This window comes from Mixophyes fleayi, chromosome 1, assembly GCF_038048845.1.
Source record: "Mixophyes fleayi isolate aMixFle1 chromosome 1, aMixFle1.hap1, whole genome shotgun sequence".
Taxonomy (NCBI): Eukaryota; Metazoa; Chordata; class Amphibia; order Anura; family Limnodynastidae; genus Mixophyes; species Mixophyes fleayi.
Genome location: NC_134402.1, coordinates 357242606 through 357261084, shown reverse-complemented (window position 1 = coordinate 357261084; position 18479 = coordinate 357242606). Strand labels below are relative to the sequence as shown.

The 18479-nt window shown below is 41.0% G+C and overlaps 1 protein-coding gene across 9 annotated transcripts in view; it reads right to left on the bottom strand.

Moving 5' to 3' along the window:
- Window positions 1–5870: 5870 nt before the first annotated feature.
- The window catches only part of KDM2B (lysine demethylase 2B), a 114905-nt gene continuing 102296 nt past the window's right edge, over window positions 5871–18479 (bottom strand). For 6 of the 9 annotated variants that reach the window (XM_075178178.1, XM_075178197.1, XM_075178213.1 and 3 more), the window contains 7 exons: window positions 18164–18427; window positions 17562–17600; window positions 13000–13670; window positions 11265–11428; window positions 10273–10434; window positions 8654–8872; window positions 5871–7199 (listed from right to left, as the gene is read on the bottom strand). In XM_075178178.1, coding sequence (XP_075034279.1) covers window positions 7018–7199; window positions 8654–8872; window positions 10273–10434; window positions 11265–11428; window positions 13000–13670; window positions 17562–17600; window positions 18164–18427 — 1701 coding nt within the window. In that variant the 3' untranslated portion in view covers window positions 5871–7017. The remainder of the gene's footprint in view (window positions 7200–8653; window positions 8873–10272; window positions 10435–11264; window positions 11429–12999; window positions 13671–17561; window positions 17601–18163; window positions 18428–18479) is intronic. The other 3 variants (XM_075178187.1, XM_075178205.1, XM_075178248.1) reach the window with 1 other exon arrangement.

The window sequence follows — 18479 nt, the reverse complement described above, 5'->3', positions numbered from 1 at the left end:
TGGAAAACTTCCGGCTGGAGTGACCACACCCCCGGCATCATCTGGTTTCGACTTAGGTAGTCGGCCTCCCAATTTCTTATTCCTGGAATGTATACTGCCGATATTGCTGGAACATATTGTTCTGCCCAAACCAAAATTTGAGCTGCAATATTCATTGCAGCTGCACTCCTGGTTCCTCCCTGCCTGTTGACATATGCCAAGGCCGTGGCATTGTCGGACTGAACTCTGACAGGGTGGCCCTGGAGGAGAGACTGGGCCCCCCGGAGGGCCAAAAGAATAGCCTTCAACTCCAGCACATTTATTGATAGGGCTGATTCCTGAACCGACCAAAGTCCCTGGAGCCAGAGGTGCAGGATTACCGCCCCCCAACCTTTCAGGCTGGCGTCCGTCGTAGCTATGATCCATGACCATGGAGCGAAGTACCTGCCCACTGTCATGTGATCCTGAATCAGCCACAACTGAAGCGATTCTCTCGTCCTTGGAGATAGAGAGATCCTCTGAAGATCCAAGCGTAGGTGGGATTCTGACCATTTCGTCAATAGATCCCACTGAAAACATTGAGAATGGGCTCGACCGAAGGGGATGGTCTCGAAGGAGGCCACCATCTTTCCCAGCAGCCGCATGCACAAGTGCATTGAGGGGCTGGGAGAAGACAAGACTTACGTTGTTATACTCAGAATAGAACTGATCTTCTTGACAGGAAGGAACACCCTTTGCTGGCTGGTGTCCATAATGAGCCCTAGGAAAACCATGCGTTGACACGGAACCATCTGGGATTTCTTTAAAATTTATTAGCCATCCATGGCCCTCGAGAACCGCCAAGGTGAGGGATAAGTGATGACGTAAGCAATTTTCTGTAGAGGATTTGATGAGCAGGTCGTCCAAATAAGGCACGACCTGAACTCCCTGAAGGTGAAGACATGCTGCCATAACTGACATGATCTTCGTGAAAACCCTCAGCGCTGTTGAGAGGCCGAAGGGGAGGGCCCGAAACTGATAGTGGAAGGATCCCACCGAGAATCTTAGGAGGGACTGATGGTGGATCCAAATGGGAATGTGAAGGTATGCGTCTTTTATGCCTATGGATGCTATAAACTGATCCTTCTCTAAGCCGTTTATCACCGACCTTAGGGATTCCATCCGAAAATTGTCCACCCGTAAGTGCACATTGAGGCCCTTTAAGTTTAGGATGGGACGAAAGTAGCCGTCCGGCTTCTTGACCAGAAACAGGTTTGAATAAAACCCCTGTCCTTTCTGGTAATCTGGGACCCTGCAGATAACTCTTTGAGAAAGAAGAGAGGCGACACAATCCTGTATTGCCTTACTTCTTGATGGATCTCGGGGTAGCGGAGTCATGAAGAAACGATGTGGAACCGGGCCCAGCAGGTCTATCCTGTAACCCTCTGATATAATGCTCCGAATCCAAGGATCTTGGGAGGACGCTGCCCACTGTTCCTGAAACAAAGACAGACGTCCCCCAACTGGCGCCCCCTCCAGAAGAACAGAGTGGTCGTCAGGATGCAGGCTTCTCCTGGGTCTTGGAGGCCTGGCGCCTAGCTGCAAATGAGGATCACCCCCTGGCAGAGGAGCCTTGAGAATTGGGCTGTCTGCCTCTTGACTGTCCTCTAGGCAAAGAGGTCCCCCGAAAGGGCTGATAAAAAGGAGCTGACCCGAGGGTTCCAGCTCCTGCTAGGGAATCACGGCAAGGAAGTGCTTTTACCCCCGTTGCCTGTGAGATCAGGGTATCCAATTCCGGGCCGAACAAACCTGCAGCAGAAAAAGGAATGGTCTCCACGGACTTTTTTGATTCCGCATCTCCTTCCCAGGATTTCAGCCATAACGTTCTTCTTGCTGAAATAGATGCAGCCTGAATAGAAGAAGATACAGCCGCTGTGTTCTGGGCCGCCTCATAAAAGTACCCCGATGCCTCCTTCAAATGCAAAGCCAGGGGAAGTAAATCAGAGTCCTGTAATGCCTCTGCCAGCTGGTCTGCCCATGCTTCCATGGCTCTAGCAACCCAAGCTGAAGCAAATGTGGGCCTAAAGGAAGAACCCGCAGCCGCAAATATAGATTTCAGCTGGGATTCCACTCTGCGGTCATTGACGTCCTGCAGAGATGCAGAACCTGGAGCTGGGAGTAAAGTGTGCTTGGCCAATCGGGCTATTGGACTATCCACTTTGGGAATACTTTCCCAGCGAACCACATCTTCCTCCTGCAATGGATACAGGGAAGAGAACCTTTTGGGAACAGAGTACCTCTTATCAGGCTGTTTCCAGGCTCCTTTTGCAATATCCTTAAGTTCTACTGAAGGGGGAAAACGGATAGCCTTTCTTTTAGCCTTCTTAAAGAGACTTCTGTCTCTAGGAGTAGGATCCTCCGGTTCTGGGAGGTCCAACGCTTGTCTCACTGGTAAAACCAAATCATTAATAAACTGGCTTTTAAAACCTTCTTCCTGTCCCAAAGGTTGAACCTGGTCAGGATCAGAATTAATTTCCCCCTCTTCCTCTGAAAACTCCTCAGAGTATGAAAGGACCATAAGGGTATTATCAGATCTAGGCCTCCGTCTTTTAGCAGGCGGAATGTTTGGGGATTCAAGTAACTGGTTTAGTTTATCCAAACCCTTTATAAATGCTGCAGACCATGCCGGTCCTGTGGGAACAGGGGCTTGGTCTGTATGTAAAGAGGAAGGTCCTGGTATAGACGTTCCAATAGAACCTGTGGTAACAGGGAGGTCCAACTGTGTACTAGTATTATTAGCCACCGAAGTTGCAACAGTAGATAGTAATTGATTGGATTGAAAAACCATCTGTACTAAAGAGGAAACCGACTGTGTCAGGGAGGTCACCCAGGCCGGTTCCTCAGTCAGTGGGGCTGAAATATGCTGGGTTTGCGCAGGGGGGACCCCTGCCTCGCAGACAGAGCAGAGCGCCAACGGGTCCTTTTGCCCACAAGGTAATTTTACACTACATTTAGAACATGTAAAATATTTTGCCATAGGGCCTTTCCCTTATCGGTCATTTCTTAATAAAGGAAGGCACACCAAACACATAGACTTAAATTGTTAAATTTAGCTGAGTAGAGAGAAATAGTAAATGTGTGGAGAGAATAGTGTAAAACAACAAGTAATCAACTAATCTAGACATAAAAGTTGTACTTGTAATTATTTTAAACACAAAATAATCCTTAGGCAAGTAGAAGAACTATAATCTAACCCCTACTAGCCCACTTTGTACACAGCAATACAGAGTATGGGCCTGAGTCATTAAGGGAAGTAAGGCAAAAAAAAAGTAGTAAATGTTCTCCAGGACAAACCATGTTACAATGCAAGGGGTGCAAATTAGTTTATTATTTTGCACATAAGTTAAATACTGTTTTTACATCTAACAGACAAATACTTGCTAGCTTTATTTTTACACTGAAATTTAAAGTTGATCTAGAACACGCCCGACCTCAATTATAAATCTGTCCCCACATTTTAAATTTACCTCCCCCTCCAATGCACAATGCAACATGGTTTTTCCCAAAGTTACTCCTTTTTATGCTTTGCTCTCCTTAATGACTCAGGCCCTATGTGTTTAAGTAAATCAGATACTTAGCCAATAGGCCAAACAGGGGAGAAGTCCAACAGCAGTATCCTGGTGCCTGCTCCCTCAGATCTGTTCTCTCTTCCCGGGCTTCTCCTTGGCGCCAGAAGACCGGGTTAAACCATCTCTCTCTGGAAGGGGGGGGAGCTCTATGTCTTAGCTCCCCCCCTTCAGTAATGCTGCCTCTGCAGCTGATTCTGTGCCGTATAAAATATAAAAAATGGTTATGTGGCAGAGTAGTGGAGACCTCCAGGGTTGAGGTCTCCGCAGCGGATAATACCCGATGCCCCCTCCTATGTATGAGGGGGGATCCTGGTATAGCGCCTTTCTCCTCTCCTCCGCGATCCAAGATGGCCGCCGTCATATGAAATATCCGATAACCGGCGCTCTTTGTCTGCAGCGGCAGCGCCGGTTATCGGGGAGGCTCCAGGAGTAACAGCGGTCCGTGAGACCGCTTGTCTCTCCCAATTCAGGCACCCATTCTCTCCTGTCCCTGTCAGTGAGAGCCGCTGGCTCTCATCTGACAGGGTAGTGCCTGCGCTGCTCTGCTGTGAGTGTGTTCTCTATATTAGACCACACTCCAGCACTGCCACCTGAAAAAAAAAAAATTAAGAATGAAAATAAAGAAATAAAATGTAAAAAATTACATGCAGTAACTAAAAACACTGCCCAACTCCATGGGCACCTAAAAAAAACTGAACAAGAGGGGGCAGGGGGATTGTAGAGGGGAGGGGTCTGTCGGCAGTACTAAAAGTTAACTAGTTAGGTGCCAACTCCCCATGCTCCCTCCACAACCCATGGTAAGCAGTGTCCCCCAGACTGGATGAAAGAGAAATTGAATTTATAACGTTTTATAGACAGTCATCTAAATAATATGTCCATCAATGTTACACTTTGCATTGCTTTGTTTCAGTGTCAACAATAAAAACAAATTTGAAAAAAATAAAATAAAAAATGAAATGGGTTTGCACCAAAATAAAACCTTACAGAATCTGGTTTTGGTTTTCTAAAGTTATTTATGGGGTGGAAATTAGGTGTGTAACTATTACATTTTCCATACTGTCACATCGACCACTGGTGAAAATAATACTATTGTCCAGATGCACAGAATGTCCGAGGTTTATTTTCCCTGTCTTCCACTTGCCAAATTCTGCTCTCCTCTACTAATAAGCTTGACATAATAATACTGTTTGGGGCCAAGATATATAAACACTTATTGCTCATTATCTTAGCATTTAATCACAATTGTTTCTAAAAGTCAAAGAGGTTTGTCTTCTAGCCACCACTTAAATACATTTCTTACAACTGTTCTGTTTATGAACAAATTGCCATCAGACAATTTAAAACAAGCTAAGTGTCTGGATGAAGATAGGAACCTTTAAATGCCGATCCTGGGACACTTACATGATGGGCTAATGCAACAGGTACATTTATTCCTGATGGGTTTTTGTGCCTGCGAATCAGGACAAAGCGGAATCCTAGAATCTATTTTTTTTTTTGTCCTATTATTGTCAGATTTGTTATTGGGAACAACCTCTTTTAGGGTTCCAGAACAATGGCACATTATTAGTTTGAGCACCATTGTCCCTAGATGACCATATCCCATTGATGTGCTGACAATTTAGCACTTTTTAAATACAAGCCTCTCTAAAAAGTCAGAGTCTCACCCTCCCTCTCTGTTAAAGCTCATCCTTTCTTATGAGAACGACTGGTCGCAGAGCTTTGAAAACAGCGACATTCATTGTTAGAGGGCAGTGTATGATTGGCACAAGCAGCACATAACCACTCTTTATAGTATTACATGCATCCTCCCCTTTTAAAGCAGAAATAGTCATTCACAGAACATGTCCTCAGGGAGCCCTAACAGTGCATGTTTTCTATATCTCCTTGTTGGAGCGCAGGTGTATTCATTACTGACCGACACTAATTATTTAAGTTGTGATCTGGAAAACCTGCGCTGTAGAGTCTCTCTGAGGACTAGATCTGGGAAACCCTGGTTCACCTCTGTAAAGATGAAGCTACTTCCTTTTAGAAAAGCTGCACAATCTGGTACTTGGTATTGAGGTAAATGTGCCACATTAACCCGTCACTCACAGACTTCTGTGTGCGCACAACATAGCTGCAGGACAGGTTACAACAATGTGGCTCTATCTGTACTTGAGCTTTGGATGTGTATATGTCTTTCTTACCACTGTGTCTGTTTTTTATTGCTAAAGGTTAAACATAAAATAAATAATTACTTTTTATTTTTGTTATAACACAATTTCAAACTTTAAATGAAACAGGTCATTTAGTAAAAGATTTTAATAAATGTGTCCATAAATAAACATGATACACTTTAATTCCAACAACATTACTTACATTAAAAAAGTATACATCTGACTCCATGGAGTAGGAGTGGGATAGACTTGCAATGCATTGATGTAAATGCATTTACCTAGTCTCCTATACAGCGATGACCCCATTCTTAAATTTCCAGTGCAAGGGGCATCTATTTTACAAAAGGAGATTTACAAGTGGTGTTTGAAAAGACCCAAGTTCTTCTTGGTAACTGATCTGGCTCTACCGCATAACAATCTGCAGCCAGTTAACGGTGATAAACTTTTTTTTCTGTTTTTGAACAGTGTACACAAAGTCTAGGTTGAGGGCATTCTACAAAAAGAAAAACACCTTACAACAATGGCACTTCTGAAGGCAAGTATGTTACAGTTGGGCCCTAAGATTTGGACAAGTAGTCCAATGGCACATTAGTGGAGATTGCCTGATCGGTTTGCCCTGCATCACTATATATTTGTTCAACAGGCCACAAAACTTCATGCTATGCTGGATCTTCATGTGCAGAAAGGATCTTTATCAAAAGAATAAACATACGTGTCTGCTCAGCATGCATATGTCCCATGTAAAAAGCTAAGTTAAACATGCTTTAGAAGTGGTCACACACAAAATATGGGCTCATTAAGTAGCCTTAATTAACTGTACATGGAAAGATTGGTTGGCAGTTGACCCTTAACCCGTGTCCCCAGAAAATTGCCAGTGGTATCATACATTGCAAATATAATTTTCTAATAGTTGTATACAAAAATATTTCTGCATAATGTATGACAAATTATTTTTCGGCAGAGTTTGGAAGGCTTCTATGTTCTGCATGGTCCACTTCTAAAGACACACAAAGCTCAAAAGTTGAACAGTTTCAGAGCCAATACAATAAAGTTACCAAGCACATGCCCTTGGATTGTGACTAATTGTCCTTGAAAGGTTAAACATTTGTTCCAGTGTCAACCTTTTACAGCTGGTGTTTGTGGTGCTGGAGGAACCATTGGAGGAAGTCTCAACAGAATGGAGGCTGCTAAACTTCAAACCTCTTTACGTTTAAGGCTGATATTGTCTTTTAGGTGCAGCTTTCAAGGAAAATATTTTATACATTATCTTTAAATTAGCTGATCTTTTGTAGCAGCTTTTCTTCTGTTTGTCCAAACTGTACAATTACAGACATTTCTGCTATGAACTGTTCGCAGCTTTCTTTAGTAACCTGCTTGCAGAATCGGAGGTCAATCAGACAGATGTTTCCACAGCGTTTGAAGTACGTCAGACACAAGTCTGTAACATTATTGCAGTCTGGAAATAAAGCAAGAAGAAAATGGTCATTTGAAAGTAATATAATGTATTCTACCTATTGTAATACTTTTACAATTTGCATGTCAGGAATTTAAGATGTGATCCCTATGAAACGTTAACAGGTTTATCCACATTTAGATGACTTTATAATATTATATACATTGCTTCATCTTTCTAGATTACTTCTGTGCTATAAACCAGGCAGCTAATGCTGTTGCAGTGCTCTCACTGTATTGCAAACAACTGTGTATCATATTCCTGGGCAATAAAACAAAGAAAACAACCTAAAAGATATAGATATATACACAAGGCTGAACAGCACAGAGTTATAAATAAAGCAGCATATTTTATAAATGTGGCACTAGGGCATGTTCAAGTAATAATTTAAATTGTTTGAATGTAGACAACAACTTTAAAAAAATACATGTTCACTTTCATTGACTGTTTTTGTTTTTTAAATAAGTAAATAATTCAGAATTGGATGTAACTGACCAAATATAGTCTATCTAAATATGTACTGGTTGGTTAGCAGATTGATTTTATTGGCAGCTAAACATACAGAGATTGACCCCCCCCCCCCAATCATAAGCGGGCTGCATGCAATGCACCTCTTGTTATATGTCCTCCCTGACTGCTGACTTATCTGTCAACATTAGTGATTTTGATATACTGGCATGGTTAGATTCACCCTGCTAGAGTGTACCCAACCATACAAGTTAGATTATGCCTTGTATTTGCAAGATAAACTGACAATATGGGGGGAATTCAATTCCCTTCAACAACACGGGATGCACATCATTAGCGTTACTACGATAATTTCTACGCGGATTCCTGCTTGTGGCTCAGGAAGCTGTGAGCAAAAATCAGCATTGAAATTCCTGTACTAACAGTAACACATAGCGATTACCGTACTAAAAATTAACGTTTTAAATTTCTGGAAAATAAAGGACTGTACCAACATTAACAGAAGATCTGTCACAATGAAACCAGGGGAAATGCCTGGGCATGAACAAACTGCAGTAAGCAATATTGTAATCTTAAAAAAATATATCTCATGCATTATCCAACAGTGTTTTACAGACATTATTCAATTTAAGAAAATAATTTTAAAATAGTTGTATTTAAATTCCAACATATCTAGGAATGTCCTTGCATACTCTGAATATTTATGTGTTGTGTAGTACACAAGTCATTTCCATGTATAACTGCCTTTTCACTTCACATTTATTGTACTTAAAAGTGCATTCATGAAAGGAAAAATATCCATTTTTGACTGATCATAATCATCTATCGCTGGTCTTCAATAATTCCAATCATGCTTCAAAAACAACCATGGTAATTTTGTTACCTATATAGTGTTTTCTAGCTACCTGATGTATACTAAAGTATTGGTCCGTAACTATAATCATCAATAACAACAACAACTTAATTTCCTGTGGTCAGCAGCCCGTTACCTGATAAGTTAATTTCTGATAAAGAATCCCTGGTAGATGTGCCCACTGCAGTGAGCAGGTTAATAGACTGATCAGTAACATGGTTACAGTAACTCAGGTCCAGTTTGGCAAGAAGAGGCATGTGCCGAATCATGAGGAGCAGGGAGGCGTCTGTGAGGTCCAGTCCCGCTAGACGAAGCTCTGTAATATTCCTCAATTTGCTACGGTTGTCTATCTGACCTGTAAGAATAAAAATGTCACTGTATGAAGATAAGACTCAGCATGTTTAGCTGACAAATTATTTTATCATTCCTGTACTTAGCCCAGTAACCATTGTATCACTATACATTAGTACTGTATAACAATATCATTCACAGGTTTAGAAAGGCAAAACTAAACATATTAAAGTGACAGAACTTAAATTGATCTTCAGTCTATTTGCGCTTACACATGGGGGAATATACACCCATCAGCCACAACATTAAACCCACTGACAAGTAAAGTGAATAACAATGGCACCTGTCAAGGGTTGGGATAGATTAAGCAGCAAGTGAACAGTCAGTTCTTGAAGTTGATATGTAGGAAGCAGGAAACAAATAGACAAGCATAAGGATATGAGAGACGTTGACAAGGGCCAAATTGTGATAGCTAGACGACTGGGTCAGGACGTCTCCAAAATGAAAGGTCTTGTAGGTTATTTACATTATACCTACCAAAAGTGATCCAAGGAAGGACAACCAGTGAAATGGCGACAGGGTCATGGGCGCCCAAGGCTCACTGAAGTGCGTGGGGAGCGAAGGCTAGCCCGTCTGGTCCAATCCCACAAAAGAGCTACTGTAGCACAAATTACTAAAAAAGTTAATACTGGCTATGATAGAAAGGTGTCGGAAGACACAGTGCATCGCAGCTTGCTGTGTATGGGGCTGCATATCGGTCAAAGTGCCCATGCTGACCTCTGTTCACCGCCCAAAGTGCCTAAAATGGGCACATGAGCACCAGAACTGGACCATGGTCTGCACCGTTTACCTGGGAAATAAATAACAACAGGATGCACTATGGGAAGAAGGCAAGTCAATGGAGGCAGTGTGATGTCTGGGCAATGTTCTGCTGGGAAACCTTGGGTGCTGGCATTCATGTGGATATTACTTTGACGCGTACTAACTACCTAAACATTGCTGCAGACCAAGTACACCCCTTCATGGCAACTGTATTCCCTGATGGCAGTGGCCTCTTTCAGAAGGGTAATGCGCTCTGCCACACTGCAAAAAACTGTTCAGGAATGGTTTGAGGAACATGACAAAGAGTTCTAGGTGTTGTCCTCCAAATTCACCAGATCTCAATCTGATCAAGCGTCTGTGGGATGTGCTGGAGAAACAAGTCTGAGCTATGAAGGCGCCACCTAGTCATTTAAAGATCTGTTGCTAATGTCAGATACCACAGGACACCTTCAGTGGTCTTGTGGAGTCCATGCCTACGCATTATTAGGTTGGTGGTGTTAATGTTGTGGCTGATCAGTGTATAATAGTAAGATTGTTAGTATAGATTACACCAGTTTTTATGTGTGCTAGTTCTCATAAGTGTCCTCATATGTGTATTTACACTAAAGATAAACTGTGCAAATATCTCTGTACCAGGCATACCTGGCCTGTTATCTGTTGGAGGGGACAGGAGATCCCTCATCTGTGCATCTTTTAGCCCTTCTACCCACTGGACATTGAGAAATCTCAGTAATGGACAGCTGGAACTACAAAGTGCGGACACAGCAATCCAAGAGCAGCCAGATAAATTGAGATCCCGTAGAGCTGAAAGAAAGAGAATAAATGCATGAGAAGGCAGAGCAAATAATCACTCAGAATTGTCAGGCTGGATGGGAGCAGTAGTCATTACAAGGTGTCTTCTGATTCATTCACAACCTCTCACTCAGTAAACACCATAGTGACATATGGATCATACAAAATGTGGAATATTAACTTCTTCACTCCTATATGGGCTCTAAGCTGTGGGGCTATGTATAAGGTGTCTGCAGGCCCAGATCTCTAATGACAGCCGGAAGGTCCACACAGAGTTTTTCCCCCAACCCACAGTCATTATGGTGTTTAAAGTGGATGTCACATGTTATATGTAGAAGTGCTGTTGCTTATACACAGTGGAAGCAGCCATTATTGGGAGATTCATTACTATTCATGAGAATGCAGAATTTCAATTCAATGAGTCACTTCAGAACCAATACTCACAAGGCACAGAATGCTAATAAATTTAAAAGCTGCGGTATAGTCCTTGAAGACAATCAAAATGTCTGCCTCCACTATATGTAGATAGTGTGTTATTATTGATGAGGAATATTTAGATGGTGCTAATTTCTAGGTAGACAATGTAAGTTCACACACTAATAGGGTAAGTGTGTACACTGGTGATCCTGACAAGAGTGGCCCTGTCTACTCACAAACATCCAAAAGGCAAAACAAACTCCAGGTTCCAAAAACCTTGTATTTATTAGGCAGACATCATACAAAGTCACTTCACGTCCACCAACAAGAGGTCATGGAGCTATTCACCTGATTATATAAAACACAAGATATAAAATGTGTGTCTAATTTGTAGGCACACAGATTGTGGGCAGACCGTGCTGTACCTGGAAGTCTGTTCATGAGCCAGCTGAGCTGCTTTTTTGATATATTGGTCCAGCTTAAATCTAAAGACACTGGCTGTCTTCTGATGATCCCACTGAGCATAAGAGGAGTAATAGATTTGCAGCGGTTTAAGTCAATGCGTGTCCATAATCTCTTATCGCAACACCTGCAAAAGAAAAGTACATTACAAATCAGACTATCATAAGGAACTTTCATGGAAATGCAATGCAGTTATTTTGCAAGAAAAAAACATTCATATTGCAAAAGTGCTACTACCGTACATAAAATACAGTACTATGCAATAATTTCTAGCACATTATAGTGAGGCAGGAATGTCTGGACTTCGGGGCCGATGTGCTAGCTGTTCTAGTCGGCTAGGAAAGTACTGGTGATATAATAACACAGAGGTTTTTGAGGAGTTTGGGAAAGGAAAGTATTTGTTTAGAATAGTGCTAACTCAGAAGGATACATCTATAGTGTATGAATACAATTTAGTAAGTCTCATTGTGTACTGCTTTATCACGGGACAGGTGTTCCTACATTGTGCAGCTTCCTCCCTACCTCAATGCTTTGTCACTTTTCAATGTGCTGCCAACAATATTGCAGCCTAGAGCGGTGGTTCTAATATGTTTTCACTAGGCCTCTCATGTTCAGAATCAACCCTCTGATAAGATAAAATTATATATTATAAGGCCCTTGGGCTCTCAAGCTAGTCCAACTGCAGAGCCAGCGGAACAGGTGAGACTATGCAAAACACTATATATTTCTATTGTCCCAGCAAAAAAGCAATTTCTTTTTCTATTTGCCTTGACAAGAAGCACTTTATAGTATTACAAGAAATAACCAATGAACGGTAGGCCTATCTGATCTAAACTTCACTGAATATTGTTATTATTCTTATAGCCATATAGGAATTGTGGTGACAAGTGCTCTATTTTATAGGACTAGTTAGTTTCATATACAGATTTATTACTTATGGCCCTACAAAATAATGAGCAGTGAGGAATTTAGTATCTATAAGAGACAATGAGAAGTATTTTTAGATTTCTAGAATATTCCCACAATGCCCAGTACACAAACCCCTCGTCTGAATTCACATTCAATGTTGTTCTGCTGTATTTACATTTTTTTTTTGTTTTAGGGGGAGGGGAGGGTCTGCCTCTAGATTCCATTGGATTATGGGCTGCAGAGAAAAACTTCTTCCTCTCTAGGAAATATGTATGTTCAGGCACACAATGGTGCTCGATTTCATTAGTAAAAAGCCAGATTTATTTTTAGCAGAGTCTATAAATAGCGCAGCAGTGTAGATATGCTGATGTGCCTGGAATTATGAAAGATTGTGCACGGCTATACTGCTGGCATCAGCTTCTTATAGCTGCACCTTGCAATTCTATAGCTCATGTGTATCCGAGCACACTGTAACTGCAAATACAGATTTTTAAGTCTTCCTTACAATATTTTATATTACCATGTATTTCAATGTAAAATGGATGTGTACATAAAATAAAATATATAAAATATGGATTCTTTGGGTCTTCTGAAATACAATGCTGCAAAAGTAATACATAGCTATTGGATTACAACTATCATTTTTTTCAAGTACAGTTTAGAAAATCAAAGCGCACATCGACTACCATGGTAAAGCACATTGCATCATATTATCAACTAATCTCTACTGATGTAGTGCATTGGGGAATCAATCCATTAAAAATAATAAGAAAATGGATGTTTGGTTACCATCTGTTCCATGTTTTGCAGACTCTCATACAGATGCACAAATCCCTGTGGCTGAGGTAGCTAAAGATGGCCATCCAGACCTCTCTCTGCATCATATGGGTTGCACCATTCTCTAAAGGTAGAGAATCTGGAGGAGGGCTGATTGGAGGAGGCCTTATTACGTGGCGCTCCATCTGCATACATTTTGGAGGTGACAAAGAAGGAGGGGGGCGTGTGATAACCCTTGGTGTGCTTCTAGGACTCGGGAATGGTTGGTGCCTGAACTCCTTTGGAGTCCCATTCAGTTCTTTACTGAACCGATGCATCCTCTCGCCATTGCTATTCATACATTTCTTGGGCTCTTCATCCTCACTCTCTGGTTCTGACTTGATTGGATGATGGTTTTCATTAGCCAGGCTGTTCTCAGTTTTTTGTATCTCTTGGTTCAGCTCTTTGCTCAGTTCTTTGCTCAATTCTTTGTTTGGGACTTTCCTTTTTCTTCTGATTTTCTTCTTCTCCTTTGGCTCTGGACCCTCTGTGCTGGGACCTGCAGTAGGAGAGCTGGACCTCGACTGGTCACTCTCCTTAGGTTTTGGGACGGACTCTGGTAACTCATCATCTGGCTCCTGTTTTATACGCCTCAATGTTTTGGCCATCAATGCCCGTTCTTCTGGTGTCTTCCAGGTTCTCTTCTGAAATTACAGAAAGTACTGTAAGAGTTCTATTGTAAGGATAAGCAGACAGACTAAAATAACAACAACCACCCTTTAATTGGGGATCTAATAAAGAAATTATTGCATTTTACAAAGAAAGTCTTAACATCTCAATAATGGATTATTGAATTGCAAAGCAATTTAAAATACCTCACTATTGAATTATTAGGTATGCATGGACACCTAAAACAAGTAGTATGAACGATAAACTATTGTCCACCAGACACAAATAATGCTTATCCACACCATGGTATGTACCTTCTTTACAGCTGCCAAATGCCCCAAAAAATAATTATAATTCTTCCTTCAGCACTCCTCCCCAAAGTCACAACACACCCTCTGAGCCCCTACTTTCACAAGGCATCTAAATGATCCTACAAAAAACTCATATATGGAGCAATAATTCACAGCATCAAAGTTCTTGCTGTCAATATGTAGATACATTTAGCAAGTCTCTGTTCTATGACATCACAAATCTGTTCTAAGTATTAAACGCTCATGTAGTTATGCGCTTTCACTGATGTATGCAGTAAGTTTCTCCATTACTCATTGCAATAAGATTCATTATACATCAGCAAAAATGAAAAAATTGTGGAGATACAGAGATATAAGGGGTCAATGACCCACAAACTCTTGTACAGGATTTCACATGGGCCCTTAAAACATACATTTATATAAATGTAGCACTGTTTGCCACAGTTTTGTACATGACAGAGGTATGTGCACAGCTCTTACCTATTTGTCTGTCTGTAATTACCCAGTCTACTTCCTGTCATTTCCAGGCCCTGTCAAAGCCCCTAATGATTACTCTCTGTGCCCTAAACCACCTACCCCATGCCAGAAGGTCAAGGTCATGCTGCTGTACTGTCAAGTCAATCATCTTATGCTAATGAATACAAATGAACCATAGAGGCTTAATAAAACTTTTACAGAAGAAATGTAAAATCCTGTCAAATAGTATTTAGATACATCTCTTTCTTAATAACTGTATTAGACAAATAGAAAGAGAAAATAAAAATAAGATTAGCGCAATGTTAAATATTATCCAACTATCCTGAAATGCAATAACTTTGAACTATGTATTTGACACACATGGGGCTAGGAATGCCTTATAAAATGGTGGATTGCAGATACTGTGTGAATGTTGATACAGTCCCCTAGAATCGGGATAGTATAGGTATGATCATACCCTCATCTGATAGGGAGCCATTGATAATCCCAATTAAAATGGTTGGCGCTGTTCCTTATATACAGAGAGCATTATATATAATAATGGAAGTAAACGGCAAAGGAAGAACAAATATTGCTGGTAACAGAGCTATTCATTGACTATAGAAGTGGGACATACTTTCACTGAAATATACATACAACCACTAATCAGCTTACTGGGAGTAATGTCTCATTCATTTTATGATTATCTAACTCTGCTCTGACATACAAGGAATTGCAATACAGTGAGGATTACCCTCCTCTATAACATAAATGTTTCTCCTTTAGCTTCACATTTTGGTAATACGGACTACAATGACTAATTTAAAGTAGACCCGTCACCTACACACAAATTCACAATAAACAGCCAACTGAATAAATAGCACATAAGTAAACAAACATACACTGATCAGCCACAACATTAAAACCTCCTGCCTAATATTGTGTAGGTCTTCCTCGTGCGCCAAACCAGCTCCGACCCATCGAACAAAGGACTCCGCAAGACCTCTGAAGGTGTCCTGTGGTAACTGGCATCAAGACATTAGCAGCAGATCCTTTAAGTCCTGTATTTTGCAAGGTGGGACCTCCATGCCTCAGACTTTTTTTTCCAGCACATCCCACAGATGCTCAATCAGATTGAGTTCTGGGGAATTTGGAGTCAACACGTTGAATTCTTTGTAATGTTCCTCAAACCATTCCCTGAACAATTTTTGCAGTGTGATAGGGCACATTATCCTGGTAAAAGAGACCACTGCCATCAGGGAATACAACTGCCATGAAGGGGAGTACCTGGTCTGCAATAATGTTTAGAAGGTACGTGTCAATAGAACATCTACATGAATGCCAGGACTCAAGGTTTCCCAGCAGGACATTGGCCAGAGCATCACACAGCTTCCGCTGACTTGCCTTCTTCCCATAGTGCATCCTGGTACCATTCCTTCCCCATGTAAACGAGACACATGCACCCGGCCGTCCACATGATGTAAAAGAAAACGTGATTCATCAGACCAGACCACTTTCTTTCATTGCTCCATGGCCCAGTTCTGGTGCGCACATGCCCAATGTAGCTTTCACATTTCTATCAGCAATTTGTGGTACCGTAGCTCTTCTGTGGGATTGAACTAGATGGGCTAGCATTTGCCCCCTAGGCACATCTATAAGCCTTGGGCGCTCATGACCCTGTCGCCAGTTCGCCGGTTGTCCTTCCTTGGACCACTTCTGGTAGGTACTGACCACTGCATAGCGGGAACACTCCACAAGACCTGCCGTTTTGGAGATGCTCTGACCCAGTCGTTTAGCCATCACAATTTGGCCCTTGTCAAAGACGCCCAGATCCTTCACTTGCCCATTTTTCTGCTTCCAACACATCAACTTTAAGAACTGGCTGTTCACTTGATGCCTAATATATTCCACCCCTTGACATTGTAACAAAATAAACAATATTATTCACTTCCCTTGTCAGTGGTTTTAATGTTGTGGCTGATATATATATATATGTTCACATTTACCGTGTGGTACAGCTGTATAGCTTTTTCCTATGTTCACCGTTTGGCATGTCTGGGTAATTATGAATATTCATGAGTATTAATGAGAGTGACCAGCCCATGTACTGGCAGGAGCATGCTCAGTGTGCTCCTGAGAAACATCCATTGACATCCCATCATCAAGCTGCAGCTTTCAGTACTTTTTCTCTCAATGATCAAATTAGACATTATTTAAATTAGTTGCCGATGTGAGCTAAGCAATTTGTAAGAGAAAGGAAGGGGCAAGGTTTTATACATTGATATATGTGTAAATAATTTTTAATTTATAAGTAGGTTGTACTATTAAATGTTAGAATTTTCAACACCTAAAATAACTAAATAAATAGTTAATTCTTGCAAGCAGCATAAAACTGTGGGAACAGAAGAAAGTTATAATGACTGGAGGATACCGAGAGATTGTTTTCTTCATGTTCAGTATGGTAACTAAGGGTTCTGGCAATGGAGACAGAGCCATAACAAATATCTGTGTGTGTAAAAATGTTTTACATGTTCCAAGCTATTTCTGGAAAATATCCACCGACTGTTACATTCAAAAACATACACACATTTCTCTGCTCTATTCCAAGAAACTCATAGAAGCTATTCTATAAAAGTGGAAGAATCTGAAAATGCTCTGGACGTGTACAAGTTCCTCTTCCTTTTACAAGCTATTCTCCTATGAGAGACTAACGAAACAAAAGTATATGTGAATAAGGAATGTGACAACTCATGTCATAAACTAAGCAGCAGGGTCAAACTAACAGGACAAACACAGAACCACCAAGAATCCCAAACTGAAAATAAAAATATCTGTGCTACAACCAGTCCACCCAGTGCTTTTGGACATAAGCCCTTTCTTTCCTAGTAAATCAAAATTAAAACATATCAGAATAGATTTAAGACACATGGAAAGAGGATTCTGAGGCAAAATTATTTTTCTGAGCTTAGTTCGGCTCCAAACCATATTTCATTGCTTTACAGTATTTCTATTTACAGCTACCAATCACACACCTAATAGACGGTCAGGTTGTGAAACTGAACCAGTTCTAGGAATAAACCTGGTGTGTGTTCTGTAAAAGCATAAACCGATTTCTGAGTATTTGCAATAGCGATGACCACTTTTCTAGATTTAATGTACCTTTTTCTTGAAGAGCTTCTCTTCTTTCCCAAGTTTTAACTACAGAAAGAAATAAAATTTGTTTATTACATTCAGTATACAACACACCTGTACCAACTATAATTTACAATAAAGCAATACTACCTTCTCCTAACTCTCATACTTAATCTCATGTAAATGCCGTCTGATAGTCAACCAGAAGAAAGTTGTTCAAAAGTTCAAGATTGTGAAATGATAAAAGACCAAAGCCATTCTTCTGGGTGAAACCTACACTAGCGTACAGTTAGCATCACACAAGCAACAACATTTGTAGCAAAAAGAAAATCCGTGTTCAGCCTCTAAATGTTCCTGGACTCACATGTACCAGAAGCTTCCAATGTGACCGTTACAGAGATTTCTTCCCCTAAGACAACCTTAACAATAGTGTCGAGTTTAGCAAGATAGAAATTATACACTAACTGTCCGTTTCTTGGTATCACAGAATGATGTGCTACAAGCAGGAGGTCACTAACATCAGTGTTTCATATGTCAGCTCTCTGCCCTTTCAAGTAATCATCTGAAGTCACTCATTTTCAAACAGTTTAATCAACCAATCCTTATTCGTCCCCAATTTTCCTGCTCACCCGCTTCCTTACTGCAGGATCTGGATTCTTTTCAAGCGACCGTTTCCTCTTAAAGAGCCCATCCTCAGGTTTCCGTTTCACAATCCCTTCTATGATTTTCTTTTTGGGTTGCTCCTCCAAATTCTGCCTAGGGGTCTCTTCCCGCTCTCCTTTCTTTTTCACCAGTTCAGTTAATTCTTTATTATCCCGATTCATCTTCTGCTCCTTAAGCAGAGACCCAGGCAGGTTGGAAGCGTATTTAAATCCTGGACCTCTTTTTTGCTTGTAGGCCAAAAAATGAAAAAAACAAAAACGACTTTATATCTTATGCCTAAAT